Genomic DNA, 20,272 nt, shown 5'->3' with positions numbered 1-20,272 from the left:
AACCTGGGTATTTACGTCAGTAATTAAGTGTAGCCAGTTATTGACGGTAAGGGGTTACTGACAGTGGTCGAACACTGACATTGCCTTATTATTGACGGTGGTCAGTTACTGTTACTGATCAGTTACTGATACTGATCAGTTACTGACAGTTGCCTGACGAACTACCCTGTTTTATTTTATTTATTTATTTCAAAACATATTACATACATCAGTCATATATGCATATAATTTTCCCGATGAGTAATTTCTATTTCTCATTTTGGGACATGGGATTAAGGTTAACAAGACTGGAACACAAATAATAAAGTAACATTTTTTTTAATAACCAAAACTAATACTAATACATGGCAAAATATAAAAAACCATAAACAGGTATAATAAATAGGCACAAGAACCATATTTAAAATAAACAAATGAGAAAATATAACAAATAAGAAAATATTAAAAAAAACATAAGGTAAAAACAAAATAAGAAAATATGACTAATAATACATATGTATATATCTATCCATAAAGTACCTTCTCAGATCATTTATTTTGGATCCCCGAATGGGTTTTATTTTATATATGTCAGGCAGCTGGTTAATTTGGGAATTGACAATATAATTTAAGGACCTTACTCCAAATTTAGAAGTGTTTATCGGCTCCACATGTATTTTGTTATGTCGTCGTGTATTATGATTAAGAATTTCTTTGTTAAAAATCGTTATAAATGTCATACATAATACACAATGATTTCGCACATTTGAACTGATTACAGTTTCTGTAAATTAATATTAAACATATATAAAACATGCTGAAATAAATATTAGCATTTTTATTATAACGTCACCTTTGACTCTTGATATCTTCAAAGATTACTCAATGGCAATGCAGATAACAGTCGTTAATAATATAATTTAATATTTTAACGTTATTTACGTTGGACAATAACGTTTTTTTCTATTTTTGCTCAGAATAGAGATAACGATTAGTTATCTGGAGGTCCTGGGTTCGATTCCCGCGAGGGTGAAAACAAATTCTTGGAAGTTCTATATATATGAACCAGTTTTGAAACATTATTCTTGAATCACTAGAACTTCACTACAGACATCTATTGGCGAGATGAAAAGAAGCCTTTTATTGAGCAGAAACTCTTATATTTGTATTTGAGGTCCGAATCCTGGATTATAATCACACACATTGGAAACACCAGAAAATACCATTTTAATTTTTTGTATTTAAGCTTATAATTTGACCAGATAATTTATTTACAACATTTTGAGTGTGTACAAATACTTGTTCACAAAATCTGGATTAACTGCAATTACAGATTATTAGAACTCTGCTCCTTTTTCCAATTACAGTCACCTCACAAATTTGTTTTACCGTTCTTTCGTTCGTTCCACGTGTCCAAACCATCTCAACACACCTTTCTTAATTTTATCGATAATACTTATCTCAGCTTTGCATTCCTTCCTTATTTCACTATTCGAACATCTATCATACATAGTTTTGTCGCACATTCAGAGATCGCATTACGACTGCGAAAAAAAAATTAAACTCTTTATTAAAAAAATGGTACCTAAATCGTAAACATTTTCATATTCGAAAAAAGACACCCATGATTCTAGCTTTAGAAATGGACATTTCCAACGCTAAATTTTGGAATAAAGAGTTTAATTTATTTTTTGCGTTATGGCTGTTTGGCATTTAACCAGCGACAAGATGAGAATTGTAATGTAATGAAATGGGAAATTAATCTGACTAAGCGAAGTTTTCTTAATGTCATTCAGTGCAATGTATCAAGGAACGTTTGACAGTCAGCTGGCGTCGGGAGGCATTGTCCGAAGGCTTCTAGCAAAAGGGGTTCGTTAGTTATCGCGGCTCGGTAGTCCTCTAGAGACACTTTTCCATCTTGGTCCACGTCCAGCTTGCGAAGTGCCAGCTCCGCCAGTTCCCTCGCTCCCTCATCAGGGTCTTCGTCTCCTGGCTGCTTCACCAAACTGTTCCTAAAAGTAAAATTACAAAATATTTTGAGTGTGTCCATAACCATGTACAAAAAAGCTATACATTCTCGCTTAGTTTTTCCCTCTATCTTCTTTTTTCACTAAACTACCTTTTTCGTTTGCTCTCCTTATTATCATCTTTTTTAATTTATGTTTTTTTAAATGTCAATTTGTAATTTTTTTTAATGTTCAAGTACTATCTACCCTCTGATTGCAAACAGATATATATGGTATCAAACGTTTCGATCAATATCACTAATTTGTTTTTAGTTGGTTGGAAGGACTTATTTCTTGTATGTACATAAAGTTTAAATAAATAATTAAGTACAACATTTTGAGTGTGTCCAAATACTTGTTCACAAAATCTGGATTATCTCCAATTACAGGAGTTATTTTCATATTATTTTTTGACATCTCATCAATGATGAAGAAGAATATGGAAGTCTGGGCATGCCCAGACTTCATGCCACAGAGAATTGATGAGATGTCAAAAAATAATATGAAAATAACTCCTGTAATTGGAGATAATCCAGATTTTGTGAACAAGTATTTGGACACACTCAAAATGTTGTAAATAAATTATCTGGTCAAATTATAAGCTTAAATAATAAAAATGAAAACGGTATTTTCTGGCGTTTCTCATGTGTGTGATTATAATCCAGGATTCGGACCTCACATACTAATATAAGAGTTTCTGCTTAGTAAAAAGCTTCTTTACATCTCACCATTGGTGAGATAGATGTCTCTAGTGAAGTTCTAATGATTCAAGAACAAGGTTTCTAAATTGGTTCATATATATAGAACTTCCAAGAATTTGAGTATTGTGGTTGTCAATAATGGGTAGAATTGGTGAATGTTACACGTGTGTAAAGTGATCACTTAAACCAGCCTATGACGGTCGTCAGCCCCATAAATGCCCAGACTTATATTCTTCGTCATCTTTGATGAGATGTCAAAAAATAATAATTAAGTAATTGGAGGCGAGTAGATTTAAAATATATCGTATTATCTATCATTATCATTCTTATTTCATAACAATGTATAAACTTCCTAGCGATAGTATTTAACGAAAAATTTACGCTACCTACATAAATTATTATTATTATTAGACAAATAACTAACAAATAACGTAATAAACATGTGTTAAAACGTGTGCCATCGGCACAGGAAAACCCGATTAGTTCACATTATTGTAAAATAATTATAATTTAATTGTAAATTGTAAAAAACTGGACGATAGGTCAATAGCCTGTAATCAAACTTCATAAAAGTTATCAGTGAATGAAAATGATATATTATAACAAAGTTATAATGAAATAATAGTAAAAATTAATATGTAAAGCGAATTTGATTGATAATAGAAGGCCGAGGAAAACTTGTGAATACACGTATGATGAAAAATAATTAAAATCATACAGCACGCTCGGCTACCATTCTGGAGGTCCCGGGTTCGATTCCCAGGGGGGTTCAAATAAATAATTGTGATTTTTTCACTGTAATATTTATTCGATATTACCCTGAACTGGTTCCTGAAGCGGAGGGCTGATCACCTTTCCTTCATGTGTAAACGATCAAGATAACACTGCGTTATATGACGCAGTTCCCTATGCACCATTGGGGTGCGGATAAGGGTTTTATTTTTATATATTCTATATATTGTTATTTGTAAAAATTATGGACAAAAGATCGATACCTCGTAGTTAAACTTCAAGTTATAAAGAAAAAAATTAAAACGAATTTATCAGGCAAATATGTGGTCGGCAATAAAAACAGAGGAATGCCGAGGAAAACTTGACATGATCAAGTATTTCAAACACTTCAAAGCGGTCAGGTGACAAGTCGTAATAATCTTCGGGTATGTATGTATGTATAAAGAGATGCATGAATATGGAAGAATGTGGAAGATTGAACACAAAGACAGATATGTGTTGTCACGGTTAGTTAGTTATAAAGAGTTTCATAAGAGTAAGTTAACAACTTGATGACTGTAGTATAAGGGCATAATAATACAAGAATAAGTAAACAACTAAGCGGAATATAAGAGTAAGTAAACAATTCCTAAACAGGTACAAAAAAAATTGGTTGTTTTACGTAAACAACTTTGGAAACGGTTAAATAAAAAATGGCACGTGTTGATAATAATTATTGCAAATGTTTCTTGAAGATTTTATACCCAATAAAGAGCACTGGTAGAACCAGTTATCGCTTACAGACGTAGGCAGTTAGGTGGCCATGAACGAATACTGGAATTAATTTGTTTCTCATTAGATGCACTGCAGATATTAATTTGATGCCTAAAATAAAGCAAGTATTATTACACCACGCCTAGTTCTAAATATTTAACTAATTAACCATCACACCGCTTCCCCGAAGGGGTAATATGTTGAAAGATGTCCCACCGCATGCTCAGATCTGATACAGAAGCATCTAGGCTTCCCGACAGATCTGCTCTTGCTAAGCAATTTTAATTTTTTTTAAAAACTAAGTTGCGAAATTTATTGAAAATGTGAAACAATATTAAATTGTATCCCGATTATACTGTGCATTTACATTTAAAAGCTTTCAATGTACCTGTCACTGCCAATCTAAATAAATACAAGATTGTAAGTCCATCACCAAATTTCCTAGAAGTACCCCAGTGTAGGCAGTGAAAGGGATTAGTGTTTAGTTCAATTAGTCAGCTAGACCCGATTCCGGCTTGACGTTGCCGGTACACAGACGCCCACAACCCCGACCAGCACAGCAGACAGACATGGAACAGTGCAAAGATAAGACAAGACCCCGAAGGGGTAAATTGAGAGAATAGAACGCTACACGAATCTTTCTTTGCAAACATTCTTCTCATCTTCCTCATTAATACATCTCCGCATATATACCCGCTGATTATTTCGATTCCTAACCAGACATCTTTCAAAGTTTTGTCATACCTAATCATGCCACATAATTATACTACATAAATACATATGGTAAATGACTTCGCTTCATAAATTTGTTTTACCGATACTTTCCTCACTCATTCGTTCCACATGTCCAAACCATCTCAACACAACTTTCTTTATTTTATCGATAGTGCTATCTCAGCTTGCAATGTTTTCTTCTTTATATTTTATATATTATTTCTGTATTCAAGTTATAAGTTATGATATGTATGTGTGTAAGTATTTCAGCTGAACACAGACTATGTCCATAGAGTCAAAATACATATATCGCTCACTCCTTTCAAGAACGTCATAAATCAAAAAACTTCATTTTCAGGAGAACGTTTTTAAAGTTTAAAATATAATACAATGTATTAAAAATTAATATCAAGCCACTTACTGAACTTTTTACTGTGCAACAGATCTTTTTAGGTAAAACCTGAAGGTTTTTTCTCTATTCGAAAAATATTCGAAAAAACAAATTACACTCTAACATTTATTTAATATTACCCTGGACCGGTCCCTGAACCGCAGGAGTGATCACTTTGCCTTTATGTAAGTAACGATCAAGATAAACTGCGTCAATATGACGCAGTGCCCTATGCACCATTGAGTGCGGATAAGGGTTAGAAGAAGAAGAATTACAATATTATTATAATTTTCACAAACAAATCAAGTTTTATCGAGTGTTTCCATAATTTTATAAAGGATTAAAATTATAAAAAAGGTACACTAGAATTGCAAACATCAACAACAAACATTGTAATCGTCGCAATGTGCATATAAGACTCTTTGGCTACTAATTTTGACGACTTGTTGGGTAATATATCCAAAATACAACAAGGTTTGTTGGATTGAATTCTACATTTATTCATGTATATGTTAATACGTGACGCGTTTCGTCTTCTTAGGACATTATGAAACACTCAATGTGTTTGGTAATGTCCTAAGAAGACGGAACGCATCACGTATTAACATATACATAAATTAATGTAGAATTCAATCCGACAAACCTTGTTTTATTTTGGATATATTACCCAACAATTCAAAATGGAATTCTACCAACTGTCTGCAGTTACAATAAATGAGAATAGTTATTATTATACGTTTTACAAAACAATTCAAGTTTTATCGAGTGTTTCCATAATTTTATAAAGGATTAAAATTATAAAAAAGGTACACTAGAATTGCAAACATCGACAACAAAAATTGTAATCGTCGCAATGTGCATATAACACTCTTTGGCTAATAAGTTTGACGACCACTGGTCTAGCTGAATATTTGAGCTTAGAGTCAAATTATACCTACCTCAAGAGGTGGAACATCTCGTCCTTGGTGATGTACCCGTCGCTGTTGAGGTCGTACACCCTGAAGCAGAGAGCGACCCTCTCTTCGGGTGTGCCGCGCAGGAAGACGCTGAGCCCCGCGAGCCAGGGCTCGAGGCGCAGCACGGCGGCGCCCCCGGAGCCCCCCGCGGCCGCGCTGCCGTCCCACGCCGCCCACAGCCGCTCGGCCAGCGTCTCCTCGGCCACCAGGTCGAACGTGCTGTACAGGATCTCGCGGAACATGGTGCGGTCTATGCCCTACAAGCAAGAACCAACAAATTTCTCAATTAACTTCTTCTTTTTCTTCTGCTTGGTGTGCTGCTTCTGCCTTGGGGCCTGTTTTTTAGAAGAATTTGCCTCCTGAGATGTCGATTCCCAGAAATCCATCCATCTCTTTGGTGGTCAGAGATAAAGACTCCAAGGAGCATATCTGGCAAGAGTCTATGAGAGAATAAGGAACACCAGGATAATAGAAATATGCGAGATCGAAGATGTCGTTAGATGTCGAAGACAACGAAGAAGACAACGGTGTGCGTATATGAAGAGAATAGAACCATCCAGACTCCCCCACATTGCACTGCACGCAAACCCCAGGGTAGAAGACTCCCGGGCAGACCACCAAAGAGATGAATTGACAGCTGGGAATCAAGATCGTAGGACCCTAATCCTACTTAAAAACAGACCACAAGACCTACATCAAGCACAAGAAGAAAATCATTTGGCAATTCTAGTTTTTTTAAATTTTTAAGGGGGAATTCCCTGAATTAAGAAAAACCTACCTCCACGGTGACAGGTTTTCCGGTGACAGCCTTTTTGTTAGGTTGTGCGGCAGCTATGAGTTTTCGGTAAATTTGAAATAAAGCTTCCAGCTCCGTTCTAGAAACACGAAACGGTAACCGATAAATATCCAGAATAAAAAAAACTGTATAGAATTCTTAAACTCATCATCTGCATAACACATTTACCGAACGAATTATACATGTATTTTCTTGTGCTTAAACATATTATAATTTTTTTTTTTAAATACCAAGCATGTGTTTGATAGGTAGGCTTAGTAGGCTCGTAATGTTCAAAGTCCGTTTTCATTGTTTCAATTGAGGAAAAATCAGAACTTGTAACAATTTTTTTTTAATATTTATTATGAATTCATATGTTTCTATATTCACTTTTTGTCATAACGAAGAATTGAAGAGTATCATTTTTTCACTAAATTACCATATTGTGTTTTGTTTATCAACACTATGCCGATAATTTTGTATGTGAAAATACATTTCTCGTGATTTCAATTGTTGTGTGATTATATTAGTTTTCGATACTCAATAAGAAAATTAAAACGTTTTACTTTTTGAAAATAAAAATACATTTAAAAGTAGGCACAACAGGGATGACACTTTTCCATTCTGGTAAACTGAAACGAACGTGGATTCATTCAAGAGTATCATTTCTTCTGGAAATCTCCAAATTGCGTATTACAGATCAACATTACGCCGATAATTTTAAACTATAGAAAAAAACATAAAAACAACGTGAAAAGATATTTCTTGAAATTCAAATTTAATTTTTCAAGTATTTTATTTGTTATATTAGCTTTCGTTACTTTGATTAAGCGACGTTTAATTATTAAACTTTAAATTAAATTAAAAAAAAAATCGTCACAAAAAGTAGGCACTTATTTAACCATAGAGAAAAATAATGAACACACAACAGGGATGACACTTTTCCATTTCAAACTGCGTATTAAGTATTTACATAACGCCTATACTTTAAGTATATGGAACATTAAGTATACTTAATGTTGAAACTCTAAGTATACCTACTCATTGTAAATAAAATTTAGTTTTTTCGAAGTGTTTTACTGGTAATATTAGTTTTTAATACCTCAATTAAAAATAAGCGCCGTTTAACTTTTTAACTATAATATAAAAATACGACACCAAAAAAGCCTGCGGGACCAAAAGTAGGCACTTTTTAAACCACAACATGTCACTTTTTCACTCTGGCAATACTAAAGCGAAGATTTGAAAATGTTATTACTTGTTTAAGTGCATCTTCCTGCGGGACCAAAAGTAGGCACTTATTTAATCCACAACATGGACGTCACTTTTCCACTCTGGCAATACTAAAGCGAAGTTTTGAAAATGGAATTACTTGTTGAAGTGCGTCTTCCTGCGGAGGGTGTCGAGCATCTTGGGCGAGAGCTTGTTGGCATTCCGGCCGCGTCCGTCCATGCCGGAGGCGCGGGGCCGCCTGCGCCGCTGCCCTTCGGCCAGCGCGGCGGCGGCGCCCTCGGCGCGCCTGCGCTGCCCGGACACGCGCCGCCCGCTCGCGAGGAACAGTGACACGCTCTTCATGATCATCGCGCCGCAGCCGCTGGCCATGGGGGCGCTGGGGGCCCCTTCCGACATCTTGGAAAAAAATTATCTTAACCGGAGAGAAATTCCAAGTGCTTTTGCCTAGAATTTTCATTCATGAATTACATTAAATTATTAATTCATTCAAACCCTTATCCACACCCCAATGGTGCATAGGGCATTACATCATACAAACGCAGTGTTATCTTGATCGTTAACACATTTAGGAAAGTTGATCAGCCCTCCGCTTCAGGTACCAGTCCAGGGTAATATGGAATAAATATTAGAGTAAAAAAATAACTTATATTCATTTTAATCCCCCTGGCAATCGAACCCAGGACCTCTAGTACGGAGGCGGACAAAATCTATCTGGGTATCTATATTCTCGTCTCAATAAAACAATAAAAATTTATTCATCTATGAGATGATTTCAATGAAATTTTATTTCTTGTTGTCGTTCTTGTTTGAAAAAAAAAATCATCAGACTTTGACTCCTACAAATGTAGGGTTCACTTTGTGTTTACTTGTACAACTAGTTTGCACAAGTAATCGCTCTTGTCTGCGAATGGTAAAACACGCGCGCCTACTTGTACCATTTGCTAATGCAAGCGCGGCGTATAGACGGTCTAAATACGCTGTGGGAGCCTATAATGTAAATAAGATTAAAGCAAGTCCTGATTTCGATTGAAAGACTTTTTGCTCGCATTCTTTCACATAGCCTTGTAAACTCAAGCTAAGAGACCTGGTATTCTCTTGTGTAAGTCTAACAACAATCTAGTTTTTTAAACAGGATACAAATAAATCAATGAATAATAATACAAGACCCTGTCTCCATATTTTGTATTAATGTGTGTTTTTTGTTTTGAATATCGTACATTTGAATGTTGTTTGCTCTACGTTTTATAATTCTTTTGACATATGTACCTATTTCTAAGTTTGAACGCACTTATATTCTACATAAATAAATCATTTGTGGTTAAGAATCCACCATATAATGAGGATGTGTTTGTAAAATGACGTGAGGATTCACGCAGGAGCGAATTTGTGACAAAGCCAAGAGACCAGAAATAATTTATTTATTCGCAGAATAATATTATATCAATTCTAACGCCTGTCAAATTACAAGAAAAAAAAATACCTGCGACTTATCCTATATTAGTCATATTGTAACAAATATGTCGTACACTCCTTTCAAGAACGTTATAAATAAAAAAAACTTGATTTATCAAGAGAACGTTTTTAAAGTTTCAAAATATAATACAATGTATGAAAAATAAATATCAAGCCACTTATTGAACTTTTTACTATGCAACTGATCTTTTTAGGTAAAACCTGAAGGTTTTTTCTCCATTTGAAATATATTTAGTATATTTAAAAAAATAATTAAACAATACCTTTTCTTCAAAATGCAAAAACAACACTTTCTGCCCTGTAGCGGGTAAATATTAAGTTAAAAATATGCCTCTTTTGCTGGGATATAGTACATTTTCTGGGCATTCCGAAAACATGCACAACTGAAAATTGATATATATATATATATATATATATATATATATATATATATATATATATATATATATATATATATATATATATATATATATATATATATATATATATATATATATATATATATATATATATATATATATATATATATATATATATATATATATATATATATATATATATATATATATATATATATATATATATATATATATATATATATATATATATATATATATATATATATATATATATATATATATATATATATATATATATATATATATATATATATATATATATATATATATATATATATATATATATATATATATATATATATATATATATATTTATGTATATTTTCATCTCTTTACAGTAAACAAAGCAATTACACTCTTCATTCTTCATACATTCAGGCATCTCATCATACATTTTCAAACCCTTATACATTAAACAATTTTGAGACTCGGTTTTTTTTAACAATAGTAGTTTCATTTTATCCTTATTTTTAGTAATATGTTCATGACAATTTTTGTCATGAACAAGAAACTTTTTAAAGATTAGTATATTAAATTTAAGTCTCTTTTTATAGATAACCAGTTTAGTTCTCTCATTTTTTTATATGTTATTATATCTATTTTTCTTAAGAATAATTCTTATCGCTTTATTTTTTATAATTTCTAATTTATTTAAATTTCCTTCATTTGCTAAAAATAATATTGTTGAGCAGTAATCTATACATGGAATTATGGTTGTTTCATATATGAGTTCTGCAGTATTTTAATTTTATTTATTCCTTAATCTACTAAGGATTTTTTTTTGTTGATATTTTTTCATATGCATCAACAATAAAAGGTCTTCTCCGATTGTTTTTATTGTTTGACGTGTGTTTATGATTTTTAAAGCAATAATGGACACTCCATTCTTCACGACGAGTTCAAAGTTCTTCAACAGATGACCTTGGTAACCAGACGACCTCGGTAAAGCCCTCTTCAGGTGCTTACCTAAGTCTACACTTTGTAGACCTACTTTGAAGAACTTTACATAAACCGCACTTAAGGGTAACGCATGCTCTTAGAACTAGTATCCGAGATACAAAACTCGTTTCAGATAAAAATGAGTCCATTGACCAACAATTCTCGTTTGAAAAACTGGTCTTATATTATTGTTATTTTTAAAAAATGGACAGAATATAAAATAAACTGGAAATTGCGATACTTTAAGTATTGCAAAAACTGGAATGCTAATCGATTATCTATTTATGCATACATTTTATTGCAAAGTATACAAGTATATAAAGTATATAAAGTCGTTGGTATTATAAAACAATTGAATTACTACGGATATTTTAATAGTTACACAATATGTAATCTGACTTTATAAATAAATATTTGAATATTCATTTGTTCAATATCTTAAATCTCCTAACGCTATTCACCGATTGCTTTGAAATTTCGACACAACGTAGAATTCGAAAACACATTTGAGTGGTGTTTTTTTAAACATATTTTACTGCAATGGCAGCGCCATCCATTGAAGGTTTTAGAAAGACACCCAATACTAAGCAATGTTCATGGCGGACAGCATGCTTCTTGACACTGCTGTCATTTTGATTTTCAATGTTTTCGATTGCATTGTTGTTCGATACGTTTTAAATATCTTCACTGGTATTGTAAAATTATAAATATTAAAAAAAATACTATATTTTATTTATTTTTCATTCAACCAGATTGAGATTGAGCGTGACCAAGTAAAGCTAGTGCATACATCTCGTATATTATAAAATACATCATTATCGCTTGTATATCGTCGCTCTCCTTACTAACTGTCGTAGTGGACATTTTTGGAGAATTTCGGTAAGGAACAGGTTTATAAATATGTACATATATTCCAACTATGCTTACTATGTATGTCTCATACCTCATTCCTATCTTACATCGCAAAACAGGTATTGAGTATTTTGGCATTTTGGTTTATTAAACTAAATAATGTTTTATCTGATTTTATACGAGTATGTTCACGCATATGCATGTTTTAAACTTTATAAGGATGAAGGAAACTTTATAAAGACAAAACAATATGTTAAAAAATTATCTCCTGTGCGCAAAGTTTACATTTCTGACGTAATTAATTAACGTTTGTAACCCCAAACATTGTCCGCCTCCGTAGTGTAATGGTCAGCACGCTCGGCTACCGTTCTGGAGGTCCCGGGTTCGATTCCCAAGGGGGGTAAAATAAATATAAGTGATTTTTTCACTGTCATATTTATTCAATATTACCCTGGACTGGTACCTGAAGCGGAGGGCTGATCACCTTTCCTTCATGTGTAAACGATCAAGATAACACTGCGTTTATATGACGCAGTGCCCTATGCACCATTGGGGTGCGGATAAGGGTTTATTATTATTATTAACCCCAAACATAAAATACACTCTCTTATGCATTTTGTATTATGCAGTTAGTCAGTAGAGTGACGATAAGTCGTCAAGTCGTATTTTATATAAAATGTGTCCCATTTTTACTTCTATGGAGAAAAGCTAAATACAAAATGTGCGTCGGGTTGTGGTCCCGTGGTAAGTGTCGCAGACTATCGAGTCAGAGTTTCTCGGTTAGAACCCAATCTACCACAATTTGATACTTATTTCTAATAATGAGTCGCTTAATATGGAAAGTATTTTTGAAAATAATAAAATCGCAAATATTTCTCTATTAACTATTAAAAAAACCACTAACGAAAAGTCTATGATCTATTGTCTAGTTTTTCCACATACTTAATATGCTCCCGTGAAAATGATATACCTACGATGTATTATATATTTAATAAATGACAACATACTACACAGATTTTTTGATCAGGTTGGGAAATAAATATATAATGATGTAACAATTTATCAATGGATCTAAGCGTCGACGGATGAGTAGAATTTTTATCACCAAAAATGGTGGCATGAAAAACATCTTTAAAAAATATCTGGCAACCATTTTTCACTATATCGAAGTAGGGTAGGCACTTCTTTGTGCCTTTATAGAATGTACGACCCTGTCTACGTGTGATAACGTAGTACATAATATATCGCTCACTCCTTTCAAGAACGTCATAAATAAAAAATCGTCAATTATCAGCTATGCACGATTTCGTAATGCCCAGAAAATATACTATATCCCAGCAAAAGAGGCATATTTTTAACTCAATATTTACCCGCTACAGGGCAGAGTGTGTTGTTTTTGCATTTTGAAGAAAAGGTATTGTTTGTTTATTTTTTTAAATATATTAAATATTTTTCAAATGGAGAAAGAACCTTCAGGTTTTACCTAAAAAGATCTGTTGCACAGTAAAAAGTTTAATAAGTGGCTTGATATTTATTTTTAATGCATTGTATTCTATTTTTAAACTTTAAAAACGTTCTCCTAAAAAATCAAGTTTTTTGATTTATGGCGTTCTTGAAAGGAGTGAGCGATATATTATGTATACCTAACAAGTTCGCAGTTTTGTTCGGCTTATTCACATACATAGTTAAATAAAATTCTTTTGGTGGAAAAAACAGATGTCTTATTGTGGTAAAATCCCACGCGTATTGTGAGTTTCGTAAAGTATTCAAAAAGAAAATAGGCCTGATATTTCATTTTCGATTAAAATGATAACGTTCAAAGTTTATAACTAGTTTTTATACAAAATATATCAAGTTTTGTTTTTAAATAATCTAATACGATGTAAAATTATACAGTAATTCCTCCTATAACGTTGAGATAGGTACTGCGTTATCGGAGGGAACGTTATAAGGAGTTTACAGGCGGAAACGGAAATTACTGGCATTATTAAATTAAAATACAATAAAACACAATTATTTATTCAATATTACCCTGGATTGGTACCTAAAATGGAGGGCTGATCACTTTTCCTTCATATGTAAACAATCAAGATAACACTGCGTTTATGTGACGCAGTGCCCTATGCACTATTGGGGTACGTATAAGGGTTACAAAAATAAATTTAAATAACTCTAAAGTGGAGAAAATCCAGAATTTGTGAAAGAAATTTATCACTTTCCTTCGTGTATTTAACGATCAAGATAACACTGCTGCTTTGCGATGCAGTGCCCTTTGCACCATTATGTGCGGGTAAGGGTTAGAAGAAGAAGAAGAAAAACATTTACCCTCTATAACGTTCCCTCCGATAATGCGGTACTTATCTCAACGTTATAGGGAAGTTTACATATACCATCCTTAAACGTATGATATTAGAAATAATATAGAATCTCACTCACCGGCGCTAAACGTATTGCAAAACCTTAAATTGCCAATTTGCTGAAATATGGTACCTGTATAGCAGAAGCTAAAAATTGGAAACACGATTTCGTAAAAAAAAACGATGGGCGAATAGGCGCACTAAAACATAATTTGGAACACCGTTGATAGCTTTAGCGTCTCAAAAAATGCTGGAATGATTTTTTCGAGACAGCTAAATTTACCACGAAAGTAAAAAATATAATACATATATGGATGAGACAATAGATTTTGAATTCTATGAAAAATCAACGGTAAAATAGGTATTTTCCAAACAGGGTTGTATTTTGTAAAAATGTATATTTCAAAACATTTAAAGTATTTTTTTTCAATATGTGTGTTCATGTTTGATTTTGTAATATGTGACGCAAACGTTGAGGCAAGATCTATAAGTTTTGCGATCAATACCTTAGAGCAGTGTTCCGCAAACTTTTTGTATTCAAGGTACACCTACCAAATTATGACATTTCAGAGGTGCATATTTACCATATTATGGTAACATAATTATCAACATATTATGTTTAATGCAAAATGTGAGCCTACTTTACTGAGCACAGGCGATCAAAATTTGGAGCAATTGCGTTATTTTCACAAAACTAGATTTTTTTCCGCGGCACACCAAGGTACACCAGTGTGCCGCGGCACACACTTTGCGGAACAATGCCTTAGAGGATTAACTAAAAAAATGAGTGACGGTATCCTCGAATTACAAAGATTTTAAAGTTATCATAAGTACGAAGTATGGAGGAACAATTACACTTAGTCATCAGTCGTAAGGTATTGAATAAAAAGTATGAATTCATACCAAGGTCGCTGTGCTTTTCATTGTGTTAGGTGATGGAGATAGTCACAAACGCGCAATAGCGTGATAGTAGATACTCTAAAACACCTTGTTTAAAGCAAACACATAAATGCTATCAAACCGTCTACCAGCTTCGCGAATAAAATGAATAATATAAAATGAAGCTATTACTTATTCCCAAGATTCGTCAATCATGATACATCTTCAGGAATTTGTTAGTTTTGTTATAATATGAACACGCGCAAAGGCGAGACCAAAAGGTAATAAGTAATAAATCACGAGTTGCACGAATTTTCTGTAAAATTACCCATCATTGATTCAACATTATAGGGATTTGTAACGGATTATTCTTTTTTTCTTTTACCTATGGGGTGAAAATTGGCTGCAGGCACCAATCAACCGGAGGAAATAGAAAAAAATGGGAAGGGGGCTATATACAGCAGTGGAGGTCAGTGGGCTCATGAAGAAGAATAACGTATTATTGAGCGTGTTATAATATTGTCGACTGTATCGACATTCTCTGCACAGAACTATACATGTGCCAAAATTTTGCCATAATATGATGTGCAAAGTTGAGACCAAAGGGTAATAAGTAATAAATCACGAGTTGCTAGAATTTTCTGTAAAATTGCCCATCATTGATGCAGCATTTTGAGGATTTGTATCGAATACCTAGATCGCTTTCCAGAAAACTTGGGTGATTTTAGTGAAGAAGAGGGGTTAAAGATTTCATCAGGACTAAATAATAAACTATGGAAGATCGATATCAAGGATGATGGGATATCCATATGATCGCCGACTACTGTTGGAGGGTTCAGCAACTAGCCTACTAAACTCCATGTTAGAAAGTCATAAAAAAGGAAATTTTCATGTGATAAGTGACTAATGTACGTATGTAAATTTTGCAATAAATACTTAAATCTATGTTTTCCTTTTAATAAATGCTTAAATCCATGTATTTTTTTTAAATCTAGCGATAGTTATAGTTATATTATTTATTGATTCGGCATTAACTTTGTGGAATGACATGATTATTTTATTAAAATTAAACACTTGAATAATCCACTTAATCGAGTTTTATTTTATTTACGACTAGTTTCGAAAACGACAATTGTTTTCATCTTCTGGTACAAATTAAAACTGAATTAATTATTTTAATTTGTACCAGAAGATGAAAACAATTGTCGTTTTCGAAACTAGTGGTAAGTAAAATAAAACTCGATCAAGTGGATTATTCAAGTGTTTAATTTAAAAAAAATAGTTATAGTTAAAACGTGAAATGAAAAAATGTTGAAAATTTCTATTTTTTAATGTAGCATATCTCAAAAAAAAAGATCTGATAGAGGGTTCTTTCGAGGGTTATTTCGGATTCAGCAGCCAAAAATTAACTAGGAACAGTTAAAAAATCGCGGGCACCAAAATGTGTGTTGGCCTGTGTAATGAATAGATTATCCCGCCTTGAGTTGCTGTTTAGTGCTGCTGCAGATAAAGTGAAAATTCCCATCATGGTTGCCAATCTTCAACTTAAAGCGGAAAAAATAATAATAACATTAAATTGTAAAAAATGCTATATTTCCCCTTTAACAAGTACTTACGACCTGCGATGTCACACAACGATTTTCTTTAAATTGGCATGTATGATGTTCTGCCGGTAAGCGGTCGATATTGCGGCTTGTCTGTTGTTACGAGTTCCGAAGCCATAACTCACGACAGCAGTCATCATTTATGTGCTGAATAATGTAGCAATCAATTGTAATAGGAAAACAAATTTATTCTTTGTTTCATTCGAAGTATGAAGATCTGCCGAATGCATCGTAGGAGTAAAAGATTGGAAGGAACCTCCTTAAATTTTGGAATCAACCTGATTATTAATTTCGATATTCTTAAAATTTTAGGTGTGTCGAAAAACTGGGTTTTCTCCACATAGAAATTATTTGAAAAAATACATCTCAACAAAGAAGAAGAATATGGATGTCTGGGTATTCGACAGGGCTTATAAGCTGCCATAGGCTGGTTAAATGATCACTTTACGCGCGCGCAAAATTCACCATTCTACCCATGATTCACAACCACCCTACTCAAATTTTCGGAGCTCCTAGATATATGATCGATTTTATGATACAGTACATATATATGATTTCACAACAGCAGAAAGTTTTCTCTAACTTTTATCAATCATGGATAGAATGGTGAATGTTAAAGTAAAGTAATCACTTAACCAGCCAATGATAGGTTATAAGCCGTGTAAATATCCAGACTTCCAAATTCTTCTTCTTTCTAAGAATTTTAAAAAAATATGTAATTTCGATATTTTTAAAAACCATTATCTTTTTTGTCAAAACATCATAAAACCAGTGAAAAACAAGCGTTTTTCATTAAAATTAAATATGGTTAAATACGCCATATAAGTTTCAATTTATAATAATACTTTCACGTGAATTTAATCAAAATAGAGTATCTACCAACAAACAATTTATTTAAAACGTCTATCAGAACAATGTAATCAATGACGTAACAAAGTTTCTTTTCCGCCATTGTATCGTCCCTATAATGCTATAATGGCATTATCTAAATTAATTTAAAATACGTTTATTTTATTTTTAATTCAATGATACACATTATTACTAATTACAATAATGTGCCTTTACTGAGTTTTCCCGTGCCGAGGGCAAAATTCACGATAGATGAAAGGAAAGAATGTATGGCTGAGATAAACATTATCGATAAATAAAGAAAGGTCAGTTAAGATGGTTTGGACATGTGAATCGAATGGGTGAAAATGGAATATTATAACAAAATTTATGACGCGATTTCGGTTGGTAATAGAAGCAAAGAAAAACCGAAGAAACTCGGGATGATCAAGTACATATTTCAAATACTTGAATGTGTTCAGGTCAGGAACAAATATTCAGCGGGTTTGTATGAGGAGATGCATGAATGTGGGAAAAGCGAAGAATGTTTGCAAATATAAATTAGTGTGGCGTTCTATTCTCTCTATGTAGGTTTTGCCTACACCTGCGGAAAAGAGGCGAAAAGGTTAGTTAGTTAGTTTAAAACAATAATTTAAAACACGATTTTTCTTCTATGTTAACTATGAGTCGTTTTTTGTTGTTGTTGAATTTGAGTTTTAACAAAAACAGAAGTTGGTAATTATTTAAGCTGATATGAAAATCTCTACAAACGAAGTGCTTTGTGGTGGTAGCAATGGTTTCATCGCATCAACTTGTTTAGTAGCGATAAGAAAATCGATTTCACGTACTTACACAACCGACTGCACCCACACACTTCACTACCCTCTACACACTACACTCTACACTCTATACCCTATACCAGCGATTTCAAAAGTGAGCGATATCGCTTCTGTGTGGACGTTGAAGAGGGCACTTGTAGGGAAAACTTCGTGCCAAATATTCAAGGCAAAAGGTGAGTAGCTTTAGGAGATTTAAGATGTCGAACGAACGAACAAAAAAAGATAAGTTTCAAGACTGTTTTTTTCATGTAAAATTTCTAAATTTCTAAAACTGTTGATCAAAACTCTACTAAATTTGTTAAGAAACTTTTTCTTTGGCTATTTATAACTAACTAACTAACTTACCATCACGCCGCTTCCCCGCAGGGGTAGGCAGAGAGAATAGAACGCCACACCACTCTGTCTTTGCAAACACTCTTCACCTCTTCCACGTTCATGCATCTCCTCATACATACCCGCCGATTGTTACGACTCCTAACCTGACCACTTTCAAGTATTTGGCATACCTGATCGTGCCATGTTTTATAAATATAAATAAATGAATAGCCAATAAATATTGGGTATTTATTCTTATTATTTTTTGACATCTCAACATAAATGAAGAAGAATATGGAAGTCTGGGCATTTACGGGGCTTTTGACCGTCATAGGCTGATTTTAAGTGATCACTTTACACTCGTGTAACACTCACCAATTCTATCCATGATTGACAACCACACTCTTCTAATTCTTTGAACTTCTATATAAGTATATAGTTCAATTTTCGAAACAAAGTACTAGAATTTCACTACAGACATCACAGACCAATAGTGGTAAGATGAAAGAAGCTTTTTATTGAGCAGAAAATCTTACATTTGTATGTGAGATGTTTTTTAGAGAAAATTTTATGAAAAATAACTCCTATAATTTTTTGATTTTCCCACATTTAAGTGTTTCCACTATCTCAGTTTTGCTATTGGCCTTTTTTTTACTCAATATTGGTATTTTTTTAAAAAGGAAAAACCAGCAGTCTCTATTTTTAGAGGCTTGTCTGCAGGTAGGATGGTTAAGAAAGGGAAGGTAAATGTGAAAAATACAACACCCAGACTAATTGAAAATAAATCTTTCTTGAATTTATCTTGCAATTGGTGGCAATTGAACCCGCGACGCCAGTTTCGCAGTCGAGCGTCTACCCAACAAACTTATTTCAACAAACTTATCAGCGGAAACTTAATTGGTGGATTTATGTATTAATTTAAAATCAAACACAGACTTTTTGAGTCTAATAAGTTGTATTGTATCAACAAAAACACATAAAAATTAACATTGTTAGTAAAATACAACTTTATACTCAAAAATCTGTGTTTGATTTTAAACTAATACATAAATTAAAATGGAGTTCTACAAATTAAACGCCAAATCAATAAATAAATAAATTGGTGGAGTGTAACCATGAAAGAAGCATCTCAAAGAAACACCTTCAAGAAGCTTCAAATCTTATGTATTCAATATCCAATATCCAATATCCTCACTAGTTCCGTGAGGATACCGACTCAACATATAAGATTGGAAACCAGTGTTCGACTCTAATGTATTAAATTTATAACGCATCAAGCTCTCGTGTGAGCGTGTGTGTCATCACTCATGGCATATTATGTGCACATGACTACAGGTTGACAACTACCTGAAACTATTTCATACGGGAATAATAAAGTATCGTTCTTCTTAGTGATGATAAAAGCATGTTAGTTATGTCAGTGCTATCAAGTCGGTTTCTAAATCTTGATAAGATAGTTTGTAGTGGGAAAATTGCGACTCTTGACTATAAATTAAACTCAATGTTTAGTAATTTAAGAATATTATT

The 20,272-nt window shown here is 33.0% G+C and overlaps 1 protein-coding gene across 1 annotated transcript; it reads right to left on the bottom strand.

Annotated features, from left to right (window-relative positions):
- Nucleotides 1-312: 312 nt before the first annotated feature.
- LOC148301134 (calaxin-like) lies at nucleotides 313-9,145 on the bottom strand. The gene is made up of 4 exons (XM_088273768.1): nucleotides 8,380-9,145; nucleotides 7,011-7,107; nucleotides 6,215-6,489; nucleotides 313-1,991 (listed from the first exon to the last, which is right to left on the bottom strand). Exons 1-4 carry the CDS (start codon nucleotides 8,634-8,636, stop codon nucleotides 1,772-1,774), a joined length of 849 nt encoding a protein of 282 aa, XP_088129894.1. The 5' UTR covers nucleotides 8,637-9,145; the 3' UTR covers nucleotides 313-1,771.
- Between the last annotated feature and the right edge of the window lie 11,127 nt (nucleotides 9,146-20,272).

Source organism: Brachycentrus maculatus, unplaced genomic scaffold, assembly GCF_059751285.1.
Source record: "Brachycentrus maculatus isolate JH-2025_06_01 unplaced genomic scaffold, ASM5975128v1 h1tg000602l, whole genome shotgun sequence".
Taxonomy (NCBI): Eukaryota; Metazoa; Arthropoda; class Insecta; order Trichoptera; family Brachycentridae; genus Brachycentrus; species Brachycentrus maculatus.
The sequence above is the reverse complement of the archived record's forward strand: the minus strand, read 5'-3'. Positions and strand labels throughout refer to the sequence as shown.